The sequence below is a fragment of the Lactuca serriola genome, chromosome 1, assembly GCF_051521515.1.
Source record: "Lactuca serriola cultivar US96UC23 chromosome 1, Lser_US96UC23_V15, whole genome shotgun sequence".
Lineage (NCBI taxonomy): Eukaryota > Viridiplantae > Streptophyta > Magnoliopsida > Asterales > Asteraceae > Lactuca > Lactuca serriola.
Window position 1 is genome coordinate 105,207,914 of NC_136408.1, and position 15,865 is coordinate 105,223,778.

General features: G+C 31.0%; 1 protein-coding gene across 2 annotated transcripts; it reads left to right on the top strand.

Moving 5' to 3' along the window:
* Positions 1-854: 854 nt before the first annotated feature.
* Positions 855-14,251, top strand: EMB2746 (RNA-metabolising metallo-beta-lactamase family protein). Of its 2 annotated transcripts, none has more exons than XM_079034306.1 (18): positions 855-1,058; positions 2,258-2,428; positions 2,818-3,049; positions 3,138-3,261; positions 3,383-3,439; positions 4,414-4,605; positions 4,698-4,775; positions 5,838-6,020; positions 6,879-6,959; positions 7,113-7,178; positions 7,989-8,081; positions 8,993-9,118; positions 9,207-9,320; positions 10,054-10,149; positions 10,232-10,329; positions 11,730-12,175; positions 12,937-13,310; positions 13,947-14,251. In XM_079034306.1, the coding sequence occupies exons 2-18, from the start codon at positions 2,314-2,316 to the stop codon at positions 14,049-14,051; spliced, it is 2,580 nt and encodes an 859-aa protein (XP_078890432.1). In that variant the 5' UTR covers positions 855-1,058; positions 2,258-2,313; the 3' UTR covers positions 14,052-14,251. The 2 variants fall into 2 exon arrangements, with proteins under 2 accessions (XP_078890432.1, XP_078890438.1); XM_079034312.1 differs by having other exon boundaries at positions 2,270-2,428.
* Positions 14,252-15,865: the final 1,614 nt, after the last annotated feature.

Here is a 15,865-nt window from a genome sequence, read left to right on the forward strand (position 1 = left end):
TGCTTATTAACTTATTATGTTAGATTGTATTTAGTTGTTCATTTCATTCCCATCAATGTAAAATGCTAACCATTAATTAATTTAGAGACGCATATATTTCGTATAAATTTAACATAGTAAAAGTTATGGTAAAACGACTCATTGACTCCTTGACCCGAAATTGACTCACTGACTAGCAAACTCATATACTTAAATGAGTTATGTAGGCTGGGTTGGGTCAATATATTATGGCCTGCCAACCTGAATCCAACCCAATTGCTAGGTGAAATTTTTCGATTGCAAATTGATGACAACAAAAAGTCAACAACATCAACAATGAACAATGCAGGGGCAGGGGCGAATTGTTTTTGCCTTTTATTTTCCTCCTCCCCATTTTGAACAACAACTAAATGACCTACCTCTTATTTCATTAAAAAACTTTGGTTTTAAATTTGAGCTACTTTAAACACTTTAGACAATCAAACTACATTGTGTTTTTGTGTTTGGATTTATAAGATAGGGGTAACCCATATTCTTTTTCCAAGTATAGCACCATAGCATAGTTTTTTCCTTTATTTTTTTTATCATTTTTTTTCTTCAAAAAGTATATACAACTAAAGGAAGTTTGAGAAATAACATGATCTATATTCTATCCTATACTCCCATAGTTGTCCGCCCCTAGATGTATCCATTATCCATTCAAGCAATCCAAATGACCACCAAAGTCCACAAAGTTCAATTATTATTTCTAATAAATCCGGCCCAAAGTTACACTATATTACAAATCCAAAAGTCCAATACGAAGCCCATATCGATAGCCCTCAGCTTCTCAGGCCCAAAGCAACCGCGCCTTATCTGAAATCCCCAATCAATTGGAGATATTCCTGCAACGGTAAATGAAAGTTTCTGAATATTTCGGATTGAGGAGCCGAGGAAGACGATTTGTGGTCTCTGGAGTAGCCGAGTAGCCGACTTCCTCTCTGCCTCCGGTTTTCGATTTTGGTTTGTGGGTGATTTTGGTTATCGATTCTCTAATATTAGTATTTCTACTGATTCTCTCATACAGTTACACTAAGAAGGTATGCATAAATTCTACACTATAATTATCGATTTTGGTTTCAAATTTCTGATGTTGGCTACATTTGTTCTCTCTCTCTCTCTCTCTCTCTCACACACACACACACACACATTCTCTTCTCTTTTGCAATTCAATATTTCTGGAACCAAAAATGTTCGACAGCCTTTAAGAGCATACATGGGAGCTTTTTAATTGAATTTTTTTCATAAAAAAACTCAAAATACAGAAGTCTCATAATAGGCGAGCTTTTTCATTTTGCTTTTTGTTAGTTGATTTTAGATGTTGTATAGTTTTAATTGGTTAAAAATATATGGTTCCATACTAGAAATGAAAAAGCTAGAGCTTGTATATTAACAAGCTTACTCAAAAAGCTCTCAGTAGTTTTTTTATTTTTCAAGAGGTTTTTTGTTTGAAAAAGCTGGAATTGGGATGCTCTAACACTGATGCTCTTAATATCGCTGAGAGATTGAGTTCATCTACTATCGTATGTTCTTCAATGATACGAATTGGTTGTTTCTTGTTTAAGAGTTTACTTTATATACAGCTTAGTAGCTGGGTTTTTTTTTTTTTTTTATCTAACTTTGGATTTTCAGTACAATTAGTTCACTGTAACTCTGTAAATTTTAGTTGCTTTTACATTACAAACTTTTATTGTTTTTAATTGCTTACTGTTTACTATAATTACTTTCAAAGGTTTTAACTTGAGTATATGTTTATTGTTTTTACTCCTGCTTGGTTTGAAGTTGAATTGCATTGTTCATGTGTGTTCAATTTCCACATGTTTATTGTTTAATATCTTTACTACCCATTGATAGTCTTTGTTTGTTGTGTAGTTTTAAGTATCAAAATTCATTTTTATCTAAACATGAAAGGATTATTGATATTTTTCCTGATGAAATTTATAACTTTCAGTAAATATTGCATACCTTACTACTTATCATGCCCACTTTAAAAACTAGGCATGAACATAGCAACTTGAAGTGGAAGGAAGAAAGTCAAAACAATACAATTAAAAAAAACACAAGAACTTGAATTTTAGAAGCTATGGTTTTGTATATGTTACATTTTGGTTTTTTCATATAATCATATTCACTTTATGACTCGATGTATAATTAGTAATTTATATAACACATTTTGATTTAAATAAAGCAACATAATTCTACTTCTGAAGATATTCTAAATCACTTCCAATGTATGAAGTTTTATTTACAGACATCAGACACTCATGCTACACTAAGTCTAAGTGAAGTTCAAAGATGGAAATGGCTTCTTTCAGTGGTATATCACATTGTCATCATCACAGGCTATGGTGGCAACCGAATACTTCCAAGCTTCCAGTTTCTTGCTCTATGCCACCTCCTTCATTTACAGGTAAATAAAGGGCCCGTTTGATAGTTGCTGTCTGGGAAAGTGTTGTCTGGAAAAGTTTTCTGTCTGGGAAAGAAACCATACTGTTTGATTGTACATCTGACTGATTGTGTTGAATGATGAAAAATGACCATTTAGCCAAAAAGATACGGTTTCAGGGCTTTCTGGGAAAGACATATCTTACTGGAAAATACCATTTTTTTTATGCAAATCAAACAGTCTTTTCAGTTCATTTAGCCAGAAAGATCTGTTTGGACTTGGAAAGATGTCTATCAAACGGGGTCAAAATCTCATCATTTTTCTTGATTTTGTTCATGATGAATTGATGATGATAGTATGATACTTTCTTGGATACCTATTTGTTGAATTAAGCAAATTTGAATGTTGAATAGGTACTAGTCATGGATCTAAAGTTGGGTATAAGAGATCTGGAAGATTTGAAGGAGCTGGAAAGAGCATGGAAGATTCTGTGAAGAGAAAAATGGAGAAGTTTTATGAAGGGCAAAATGGTCCACCTCTTCGTGTTCTTCCAATTGGTGGTTTAGGAGAAATTGGAATGAATTGTATGCTTGTTGGGAATTTTGATCGGTATATTCTTATTGATGCTGGTGTCATGTTCCCAGAGTAAGAAAGATTCTCTTTCCTTTTTCCTTTTTCCTTAATCCTTATAAGTGTTGTTTGAGAATGTTAATGGATTGTTTTTTTTATTCAGCTATGAGGATCTTGGTGTTCAAAAAATTATACCTGATACAACATTTATAAAAAAATGGTCTCATAAAATTGAAGCAGTTGTTATAACACATGGGCATGAAGATCACATTGGTGCGTTGCCTTGGGTAAAGTTTCTATTTCCACTTCTTATTAAAAATCATTTCTTTTATTGCTTACCATTTAATAATTTTTTTTTATTATCATTTGATTATATTTTCTAACATTTAGTTCTCACTTTTTAACCAGGTTATACCTGCTTTGGATTCACGTACTCCAATATTTTCATCAACCTTTACAATGGAGGTCCAAATCTCCCTTTCTCTTATTTTTCTAGTTTTATATATGTATTTTAGCAAATTACAAAAAAATAAAATAAAAAGCCATTATATTTTTAGCAGTTTTGTAGTTTATCAACCACTAATACTTTATATATTTTTTCCAATCAAACGATATAAGTTTAGACGTTTTCCTAACAGGCTGAAATGGTTAATTTGGAAAAGTGACATCAACTTTTATGGTTTGATTGGAAAAAATATAAAGTATTAGTGATGAAACTCTAAAAGGGTTAATTTAAAAAAAGACCTTATATTTTATGTTTTTTCTCGATTAGACCTTAATCTTTTTTGCCTGAAAAAGACCTTGTATTTTTTCATTTTTTCCGTTTTAGCCATTGTAGTCATTTTTCTCCAAAAAAAGGGTTTTATACAGAAAAGTCCCATTATTTTGGGAAATTTTTTGATAAAGTCCTAAACGTTTTTTTTTTTTTAACAGAAAAGTCTTATTATTTTGGGAAAAGCACATAATCTATCATTTCCTATTAAAATAAAAAAAGGATTTTCTCATTAATTGCGGTAAAATATTAAATAATCGGGACTTTTCTGTTCATGAAAAAACTTTTAGGACTTTATCAAAAGTTTTCCCAAAATAATGGGACTTTTCTTCATAAAACCCTCAAAAAAATTGTAAAATATGAGGGTTTTTTCGAGAAACACTAAAAAAGTTGAGGGTTTATTCGGAAGCATTTAGAAGGTTGAGGGTTTTTTTCCAGAAAAAAATACAAAGTTGAGGGCTTTTTCAAAAAAAATAAAAAATACAAGGTATTTTTCATGCAAAAAAAAAGTTTGAGGTTTAATCCGAAAAAAAACACAAAATATAAGGTCTTAAAACCGCCCAAAATCTAAAGTTTTTTTGCTGCAATACAAAGTTGAGGGCTTAAAACATTTGAGATTTTTACTATGTTTTAGATAATTGAGATTTTTTTTTTTTTTTTTGAGCAGCTTATTAAGAAGAGATTGAAGGAATCAGGCATATTTGTGCCTTCAAGGCTTAAAACATTTAAAACAAAGAAGAAATTTATGGCTGGACCTTTTGAGATAGAGCCAATTAGGGTTACTCATTCGATTCCTGATTGTTCTGGATTAGTTCTTAGATGTTCTGATGGTGTTATTCTTCACACCGGGGACTGGAAGGTAATTTTACATTTTACACTTAGTTTCTAATGTGTATGCATTGTATTGTTCTTAATCAGTTAATCCCTTAATTACAACTTTATATTCAACAGATTGATGAGTCACCATTGGATGGACAAGTTTTTGATCGTGAAGGTTTAGAACAGCTCTCAAAAGAAGGGGTAACTTTGGTAAGTTCCTATATTTTCTTTTAACTTTAAAAAAGGGCAAGTTGTTGAATAATTATATTTGGTTTAAGGTATTAATAATGTATAGGTTAAATATTGTATTTGGTTTCAGTTTATAACAGTTCTCAGATAAAACAGTCTTTTTTATTTCAAGATCATTTCTAGATAGAAGGGTAAAATGGTCATTTACTCTCAGTAAGTCCAAAAAGGGAACGATATTTGTTCATACAACACTTATTAAGTCCTATATCTTCTTTTAACTTTAAAAAGAGGCAATGTTAGTAAATATTATATTTGGTTTAAGTTAAATTAATAATGTATAGATTAAATATTATGTTCAGTTTATAACAGTTCTCAGATAAAACAAAAAGATCACTTCTAGATAGAAGGGTAAAACGGTCATTTACTCTAATTAAGTCCAAAAAGGGAACGATCTTTTTTCATACAACACTTATTCTAGACTCACATTATTTATGCCCTTAGAAACATATAGTGGAATTTGTGAAAGATAGGAATCTTGATAATAGTTTGAACAAATGCTTATGATGTTACGAGTGTCAATGACCATTTTACCCTTATGTCTACAAGTGATGTTCGATAATTTCTTCTACATATGAACCTTTTGTCAATGTCTTATGTTACAATTTACTTCCTTTGTCCTATACAAATCGCAACATCTGATACCACACACAGTTTTTAGCGAAATGCCTAAAATACCCTTTTTTCACAAAATAAGTTAACTTTTCATCCCAAGTTGGTAATTGAGTCAATATGCCCTTAGAAACAGATAGTGGAATTTGTGAAAGCTAGTAATCATGAATTCATGATAGTAGTTTGAACAAAAATTTACGATGTTACGAGAGTCAATGACCATTTTACCCTTATGTCTACAAGTCATGTTGAATAGGTTCTTCTACATATGAACCTTTTGTCCATAATGCCTTATGTTACAATTTACTTCCTCTGTCCTTATGTCCATAATGCCTTATGTTACAAATTGCAATATCTGATACAGCACACGATTTCTAGTGAAATGACTAAAATACCCTTTTGTATGTTTGTCAGATGATGAGTGATTCAACAAATGTACTCTCACCTGGAAGGACACTTAGTGAAACCGTTGTAGCAAATTCACTACTAAGGAATATTTCAGCTGCAAAAGGAAGAGTAATAACCACTCAATTTTCATCAAATATTCATAGACTTGGAAGTGTTAAAGCTGCAGCTGATGCAACTGGAAGAAAGTTGGTATGTTTTTTCATCCTCATGAGTCATCATCTTATGGAAAATGCAAAAAAAAAAAAAAAAAAAAAATTCTTGGAATATTTTTATTTATATTTCCAATTGTTTTCCAAAACTGCTCATTGTTACAAAATACAGTGTGTTTTTTGAATTTTTTTTATGATGTATGGTTTGTTGACTAGAAAGAAACAAGTCGAATGGTTTTGGAGTTCAATCACTAGAAAACTTTCATTGGATTTTGTGTTTTCTAGTCAAATGTCTAAAATACCCTTTTCATGTCGATTTACAATATTATTCCAAAACTGCTCAATGTTACAAAATACGGTGTGTTTCTTGCATTTTTTTTATTTATGATATGTGGTTTGTTTACTACAAAAAAACCAAGTACAATGGTTGGGAAATCAAAATGTCTAAAATATCATTTTTCCTAAAATAAAGTATCTTCTTGTCAAATGTCTAAAATACCCTTTTCCACAAATAATGTATATTCTAGTCGAATGTTGAAAATACTTGTTTCCACAATCCACAAGATAAAGTATCTTCCAGTTGAATGTGTTCTAAAACACCCTTTTCGACAAGATAAAGTATCTTCTAGTCAAATGTCTAAAATGCCCTTTTCTACAAAGATAAAGTATCTTCTAGTCAAATGGGAAGTTAATCACTAGAGACCTTTCTTTGGATAAAATATTTTCTATTCAAATGTCTAAAACACCCCTTTCCACAAAATAACATATTCTAGTCAATTGTTGAAAATACTTTTTTCCACAAGATAAAGTATCTTCTAGTCAAATGTCTAAAATACCCTTTTTCCCAAAATAAAGTATCTTTTAGTCAAATGTCTAAAATACCCCTCTTTTGTTTCAGGTATTTGTTGGGATGTCTTTGAGGACCTATCTTGATGCTGCATGGAAAGATGGAAAGGCACCAATTGATCCTTCAACTCTTGTAAACAACTTGAACCTAAACTTATCATGTTTTCATGGTTTTCATTTGGTGTATAAAGTCACCCTTTTTTTTTTTTGTTTCTATTACAACAGTGTATTATTATTTTTTAATATTAACACATTTTTTTTTTAAATATTGATCACTATTCATTAGGTGAAAGTTGAGGACATTGATGGTTATGCTCCAAAAGACTTGCTAATTGTTACTACTGGCTCTCAAGTAAGTTGCAATTTTAGAAAGTAAATTTATTTCAATAATTAGGTTAAATGCAAGAAATAGCAACATACGTTCATTTATTTATTTAAATCTCATCCTACTTTCATTTCTTTATATATATACAATTGCTGCCGATTAGGCATGCCTTTATGCTAACATACTTCTTGCCATTGTGCTAACATGCACCTAATTAATCCAATTTACAGAAATGCCATGTTTAGTCCCTGTAGTTTTGAAATGGAATAGTTACATGTTTAGTTCCTATAGTTATATACTATTGTGGCCACTTTAGGTTAATTACAATGTTTATATGGAAAATTACAGAATGGTCCCTGTGTATCATAAAACTAGAAAAATGCTTCCTGTATTATCAAATATTTGTAGGAATGGTCCCTGCTTAAATGGAATATTACAGAATGGTCCCTATGTATCATAAAACTAGAAAAATGGTCCCCGTCTAATATGGAATTCCCAGAAATGGTCCCTATGGAATAGTGTAGTTACGCAAATTGTCCTGTTTCTTAAAGTTATAGAATTGGTCCCTACATTTCAGAAATTTTCAGAGATAGTCAATGTTTAATCGAAAAATTACAAAATAGTTATTCTATTTCATAAATGATGTCAAAAATATAAAATTAAATCAATTTGCCACTCTGTGGGGCCATCCCACTAGTTTTTTTTAAATATTTATACATCATAAAAATAACATGGTAGATTTTTCAAAGTACAATGCTGTAATTGGAGAAAATTAAATATCTATCAAATTATAAAAGTGAAAATAGACTTATATTTGGCTATTTGCTTATTATGCAGGCAGAACCTCGTGCTGCACTTAACCTTGCATCATTTGGAAGCAGTCATTTTTTCAAATTGAGCAAAGAAGACTTAATTTTGTATTCTGCCAAGGTTATTTATTATTTATCATCCTAATCATCATAGTAAAAATATATATATATATATATATATATATATATATATATATATATATATATTGTGATAATTTATTTAGTTTTTTGGATTAATCACATAAAATACTTTATTTTTTTTCATGTAAAAGACCTTGCATTTTTTCTTTTTTTCTGATCTGGCCCTTTTAGTCTTTTTCTATAAAAAAAAGTTGTAAAATGTAGGGGTTTTTTTTTCAGGAAAAAGGGTTAATCTCAAAAAAGACCTTATATTTTGTGTTTTTTCCGGATTAATCCTCAAATTTATATTTTGCCTGAAAAAGACCTTGTATCTTTTCAATTTTTCCGAAAAATCCCTCAACTTTGTATTTTTTTTCCAAAAAAAACCCTGAACATTCTAAATGCTTCCAAATAAACCCTCAACTTGTCTAGTTTTTCTCAAAAAACCCCTCACATTTTACAAATTGTTTGGCAAAAAATGACTAAAAGGGCCAGATCGGGAAAAATGAAATAAATACAAGGTCTTTTTCAGGCAAAAAATAAATTCGAGGTTTAATCCGGAAAAACACAAAATATAAGGTCTTTTTTGAGATTAACCACAGAAAAAACTACAAAAGTTGAGGATTTATTTGGAAACGATTAGAATGTCGAGGGTTTTTTCCGGAAAAAAAGACAAAGTTGAGGGCTTTTTCGGAAAAAATAAAAAAATACAAGGTCTTTTTCATGAAAAAAATATAAAGATTAGGTTTAATCCAGAAAAAACATAAAATATAAGTGATTCCTGGTAATGGATCTATATTTATCATCTGAATCATCATACTACAAAAAAATATATATACATTGTGATAATTTAAATAGTTTTTTTTTTTTTTTTTTTGACATCATCTCCTTGTTTTATTTATATTATTATAGGTGATTCCTGGTAATGAATCTAGAGTGATGAAAATGATGAATCGATTATCTGAAATTGGGCCCACAATAGTCATGGGTAAAAATGAACAACTACACACATCTGGTCATGCCTATCGTGAAGAATTGGTAATATATTTTTATTTTTTTCTTTTCTTGATTAACTAAATAAATAAATAAAAACATATTAATTAGAATTAGAATTTGAATTTTGTAGGAAGAAGTGCTGAGGATTGTGAAACCACAACATTTTTTACCTATTCATGGGGAACTCTTATTCCTCAAAGAACATGAATTGCTTGGAAAATCCACTGGGATTCATCACACTGCTGTAAGTATCTACTATTAAGGAGGGCATTTACGTCTTTTCCACCTTTGTCTCTATTATTATACTAGTATATATATTAAAACAAAAGTCCTTATGAAGAGTAAAGCTTTAGGCTTTTACAATTTTGCCACTGAAGATTTTAAATTAAATTTTGGTCACAATACATTGTTCTAGAGTTTTACATTTTTGCCACTGATAATCTTAAACTTTAGCCACAAACTTTCTTTTTTAGACTTTAGCCACAAAACTTTCTTATTTTGACATATTTGATCCCTAAACTTTTGTACGTCCTCACTTTCCACCCGTTACTTTGTCGAATGCTGTTTTCCACCCCTACTTTATGAAATGTCACTTTTCACCCCATCAAATTTGAACACCGACATTTTTCATCTCTCTACATATCGTATCTTGGCATGTTTGCAGATTTCACATGTTTGGTCCGTACATTGAAAATAAATTACAAGAACGGTCCTTGTAATTTACATAATAGGTCCTTGTGCAGAATTATATTTACAAGAATGATGCATATGTTTAAAAATTACATAAATGCTCTTTCCTAATAACAAATTTACAAAAGTGAGCTTTGGTCCCTACATAGAAAATGAATTACGAAAATGGTCCCTGTGTGTTTTTTTTTTCTTTTCAAAAACAGTCCCTGTAATTTCATAAGCAAAACCTTGTCTGAGTCGATGATTTCTAGTTGTAATTATGTTAATTTTATGTTATCAACAAACAGGTCATAAAGAATGGAGAAATGCTTGGGGTTTCTCATTTGAGGAACAGAAGAGTTTTGTCTAATGGTTTCATAGCCCTAGGAAAAGAAAATTTACAGGTTTCCTTCTCTTTCTCTCTCCTCTCTTTCTCTTTCTCTCTCTCTCACACACACACACACTGATAGAATCCTACAACTGCAGTTGATGTACAGTGATGGTGACAAAGCATTTGGTACATCTGCTGATCTTTGTGTAGATGAAAGGATGAAAATTGCAACAGATGGAATAATAATTGTCAGGTTAAAATCTCTCAACTCTCAACCACCATTTGTTACACATGATGACATGGCATGTGACATGACATGACATGGCAAAGCAGAGCAGATTGTACTGTGTTTGGCATGTTGCAAAGTTTTTTGTCCTGCCTAAAGGTGGGACAATTTGCTCTCAATCTCTTATTTGTGTAAAAGACATAAATGCCCTCCTCATCTTAATATTGAAAATAACCCTAGAAATCTTGTCTAGTCCCATCCAGTCTAATCCTAATATGCATTTATATTATAAATTTAGGGTAATTTAAAGAGACGTAAATATGTATTAATGTTCAACAAGTATTATGTCTTTATGTGTGTAATATATATTTATATATAGTTTTTTTAATAGAGTAAATTACACGAATGGCCCCTATGGTTTAGGGTAATTTGTTTGTTTTGTCCCTAACTTATTTTTTTAACTCGGAAGGTCCCTATTGTTTGTTTTTGTTACGTGTTTGGTCCCTGCCTTACCTAAAAAGACTATTTTGCCATTAATTTTTTAATTAATTTAAATAAACACACCCCAACCCTACCCCTCACCTCACCTTACCTACCCCACCATTTTTTCCTATATAAATAAATAGTCTTTTTAGGTAATACAGGACCAAACGCGTAACAAAAACAAACAGTAGGGACTTTTCAAGTTAAAAAATAAGTTATGGACCAAGAGCACAAATTACCCCAAACCATAGGGACCATTCATGTAATTTACTCTTTTTAATATCATGGCTCTTATGAGGCACGAGTTGACAACTATGCCATTACTTGTTTTGTCCTTCTTCCCTCCAAATCCCATTAATATTGTTTAACCCGATGGATACTGTTATGTTTTTTGTTCGAATGTAAGGGTAAAATGGCCATTTAGTCACATTAAGACAGTTTAGTCTTTATATGTGTAATATATATTTATATATAATTTCTTTTAGTATCATGGCTCTCACAAGTTGAGTCACGAATAGAAAAATTATATTTTAAAGTCACGAGTTGACAACTACACCTTTACCTATTTTGCCCTTCTTTTTTTTTTTTCTCCAAACTCCATTAATATTGTTTAAACCAATGAATATTGTTATGTTTTTTGGTTTGAACATAAGGGTAAAATGGTCATTTAGCCACCAACTATGCCTTTACCTATTTTTCCCTTCTTTTTTCCTCCAAACTCCATTAATATTGTTCAAACTGATGAATATTGTTATGTTTTTTGTTCTAATGTAAGGGTAAGATGGTCATTTAGCCACCAACTATACCTTCACCTATTTTTCCCTTCTTTTTACCTCCAAACTCCATTAGTAGTATTTAAACCAACGAATAGTTTTTTTTTGTTCGAATGCAAGGGCAAAATGGTCATATAGCCACACATTAACTGTTCCATTTCTGTATTTCAGCATTGAAATCATGCGTCCTCAATCAACCGAAAATACTGCATTATTGAAAGAAACAATTAAAGGAAAAATAAGAATAACTACACGTTGCTTATGGAATGACAATGGGAAGCTTCTAGATGCTCTTCATAGTGCTGCACATGCAGCCCTATCCAGCTGTCCAATAAAAAGCCCCTTACCTCATATGGAAAGAACTGTTTCTGAAGTTTTAAGGAAAATGGTAAGAAAATATAGTGGAAAAAGGCCTGAAGTCATCACACATGCTATTGAAAATCCTATTGCTGTTATTGCTGATGAAATTAGTGAAAAGTTATCTGGTGTGAATGTGAATGTGAAAGTCAACAATGGTTTTGAAATGCCTTTGGGGAAATCGGTTGATGGGAGTTTAAAAAAGAGAAAGTCAAGTAAGTTTCAAGAAGAAAAGAAAGATCTTGATAATGAAATTAAAGGTATTATGATTCAAAATAATTAGTTTTGAATATTATTTATAGGGTTATATACAAGAAATAACAACTTTCTCTATAGCATCCTACTTTTGTTTCTTTCTATTACAACATTATTGTTTTAAAGTACAATTTTTTTTTTTTGTAATAAAAAAATGAAATTAGAATGATGTAAGAGAAAGAAATTGAAGTAGGATACTGTGATAAAAGACGTTATATTTTGTGTTTTTTTCTGGATTAAACCTCAAGTTTATTTTTTCATTTTTTTAGATCTTGCCCTTTTAGTCATTTTTTTTTCCAAAAAAGAATTGTAGAATGTGAGGGTTTTTTCGAGAAAAACTAAAAAAGTTGAGGGTTTATTTGGAAGCATTTAGAAGGTTGAGGGTTTTTTTTTTGGTGAAAAAAAATACAAAGTTGAGGGTTTTCCCGGAAAAATTGAAAAATACAAGGTCTTTTTCAGGCGAAAAATAAATTTGAGGTTTAATCCGAAAAAACACAAAATATAAGGTCTTTTATGAGATTAACCCAAGTTATAAAGTACAATTCTTTTGTAATAAAAAGTTGAAATTACAAACAAATCATTAAAAGTACGTAGCTATTTTTGCATTTAACTCAATTGTTAATATACCTTTTTTTTTAAAATCTATTATTTCTTTTGCAACAACTTCAAGCATATGTTTGCAAAGACATTTATTACAGCTGATTAATTAATTAATTATTTTATCCTATGTGTGATATGGAGTAAAAACATATGAAATTATTTTCAGGAGATGAAGGATTGTTATCCGAGGAAGAAACCACCACATCTGTTTCCGACTCGACGGGAATCGCGGTTTCCGATTCCGATGAATTCTGGAAACCGTACACGGATTCCGATTCCGTTGAGCAATCGGAAAGTGATAGCAAGGATGATTCTGATTCTAGTAATACAAGCAAGAAGCCTCTGAAAAGAAACAGATGGAAACCAGAAGAGGTTAAAAAGCTTATAAAGTTTCGTGGTGAGTTGAATAGTAGATTCCAAGTTGTGAAGGGAAGAATGGCACTTTGGGAAGAAATATCCGGGAATCTTTCCACTCAGGGGTATAATCGAAGCCCTGGGCAATGTAAATCTTTATGGGCTTCATTGCTTCAAAAATACGAGGTTTTTTATTCTCCATATCAACTTTACATTATTATTTTTAATAATCCTTTGTTATTTAACATGCGTTGGACTAGGACTAAGATATTGTTAAAAGACATTAATGCCCTTGTCAATGAAATTAGCAGCCCTAGAAAGCTTCTCCAGTCAATTCTGTCAAGAATGAGCTTTCTAGGGCTATTTTCGATGATGAGGGCATTTATGTCTTTTTGCATACCCACGTGTGATTTGAGCTTTCTAGAGATGAAAATCCCATTCGTTTTTATTAACATTTTAGATTTTATTTATTGGTTTGATGTTGAGGGCATTTATGTCTTTTTGCATACTCACGAGTGATTTGAGCTTTCTAGAGATGAAAATCCCATTCTTTTTTATTACCATTTTGGATTTTATTTATTGGTTTGATTTTTGCTAAACAAGGATAAAGAATGAAAAATCTAAATTTTTTGTACATATTCGTTTTTTTTTTTTCATCTCAAATTTTTTTTTTTGATTTTTAACATGTTAAAAATTGCAACACACTTCTATTTTGGAAATTTTCTTGATAAAGTCCTAATTATAATTTTTTTAACAGAAAAGTCTTGATTATTTAACATTATGCCCAAACTAAGGAAAAAATCCTTATTTTTATTTTAACAGGAAAGCAAGAAAGAATCTGAAAGCAAGAGAAGCTGGCAATATTATGAAGACATGGATAACATCTTCTCCACTTCTTCTGATGCTACTATGATAAACAAACAATGATTTAAGAAATTAAATCTGTTAGCTAGGGTTTTGCTAGTGGAATATATATATATATATTATGTGGTCATGTAATTTCATTAGATTTGAGTTTATATTTAAAAGCTAGGTTTTGCCACTAAACTTAAGAAATTGTATTCTTCTAAAATCCAATATGAAAAAAAAAACATAAAAAGAGGTGTATCCCTCTAGGGTTTTGAGTATTCCGTGACTACATACATACCTGTGTCAAATGTCAATCTTCTCCAACTTTTGGAATCTTTATGCATGTTGTCTTAATAGATTTGAATGTTATATATAGATGTTAGTTATGTAGGCTACAAGGACAAGCTTTCCAGGGTTATTTTTGTTGATGTGGATGAAGAGGGTATTCACATTTTTTGCATAAACAAGAGATCATGACCAAGTCACTGTCCCATCTTGTTCGACAAAAGATTACAATTCGTGTCTCGTCGACATTAGTCCTTGTTCCAGTACAATGCATACCAAACACAGTGCAATTTGTTTTGTCTATCTGCATTGCATAACAATAGGGGTCATAAGGTCTTATAGTTCAATCAAAATCGGTATCAGTTACAATGAATGTTTTAGTAACAATAGACTAAAAATGTATAATCGAGATAGATGTTAATGTTTATAATATAGAGCTATTATGAACACAATGGTAAGCTTAATGATTTTAGCCACATAACTGAGTATTATGTATAATATATATTTATAGACTCAAACACATAAAAGAGATCTTGAGTTATGATATTCAAGAATTATGTAATATTCTGACATGTGAGATGGGGGTTGTTGCGGGATTGTAAGAGGTGGAATCCTATATACCTAAAATATTTCAGGTAAGAAACTTTGGCCACTTTTTTTGAAACTTTAACTTATTAATTTGAGGATTTTAGTTGGGTAACTGATTTCTGAAAGAAAAAAAAAATAATTTCAAGAAAATGTTGGGAATGCAACAAAACAAGTTAAGCACTTTGAACAAAACGATTAACGATTTCGGTAACACTCACGGAATAAAAACTACTAAAAAAATTGCAAATGAAATTGAACACAATATTTAACGTGGTTCGGTCTAATCTGACCTACGTCCACGGGCGAACGAGAGAGATGAGATTTTATTTAACATCAAAGAAAATTACAATCATACAAGGCTAAAAAACTGCACTTGTAATCTGATTACTCAGTGTAAGATACCACTCGTAATTTTTGACTGCCAAATTAAGGCTCTGCACAAAAATTAATACCTCACTAATTCATTTGTGTATCTATTCTTTATGATGTTGTGGTTATTGTGTGTCTAACAAATGAAGAGAAAATGAATATTTATAGTCTTTCTGAGCCGTAACCTTCTTCTTCAATTCACACACATATACGTATATGTTGCTGCAAATTATGACTTGTGTGTCTCATGCATTTAATGCATCACATGCCTACTGCATATTTTTTACTTTGAAGCTACGTACCAATTTCCAATTTCACCAGTAGCACACTTTTCATTAGAAAGTACTCCAAGTCTTCACACATGAACCAATTAATTGTAAAGTTACAATATTGGCCTTTGAACTTTGTCATTTATGGCTTCACTAACTCAACAACCTCCCACTTGGAGACTTAAATGACTTATTATTTCTCTGTCATTCAAAAACTTTGCAACATTCCTTAATCTCTCTCTCTCTCTCTCTCTCTCTCTCTCTTGTTCTCTGCCATGCCTTTTCTCAAACTTTTGAAAGGCCAGTTGCAGCCATACAAAGCTTCAACTTTTCAGTGGTAACCACCTTGGTGAACATATCTGCTGGATTCTTCGTTCCAAG

Coding starts and splice junctions, on each gene's coding strand:
- EMB2746 (XM_079034306.1), top strand. CDS start 2,314: ATGGAAATGGCTTCTTTCAGTGGTATATCACATTGTCATCATCACAGG. Junction 4,606..4,697: donor TTCACACCGGGGACTGGAAG/GTAATTTTACAT, acceptor TATATTCAACAG/ATTGATGAGTCACCATTGGA. Junction 6,021..6,878: donor ATGCAACTGGAAGAAAGTTG/GTATGTTTTTTC, acceptor CTTTTGTTTCAG/GTATTTGTTGGGATGTCTTT.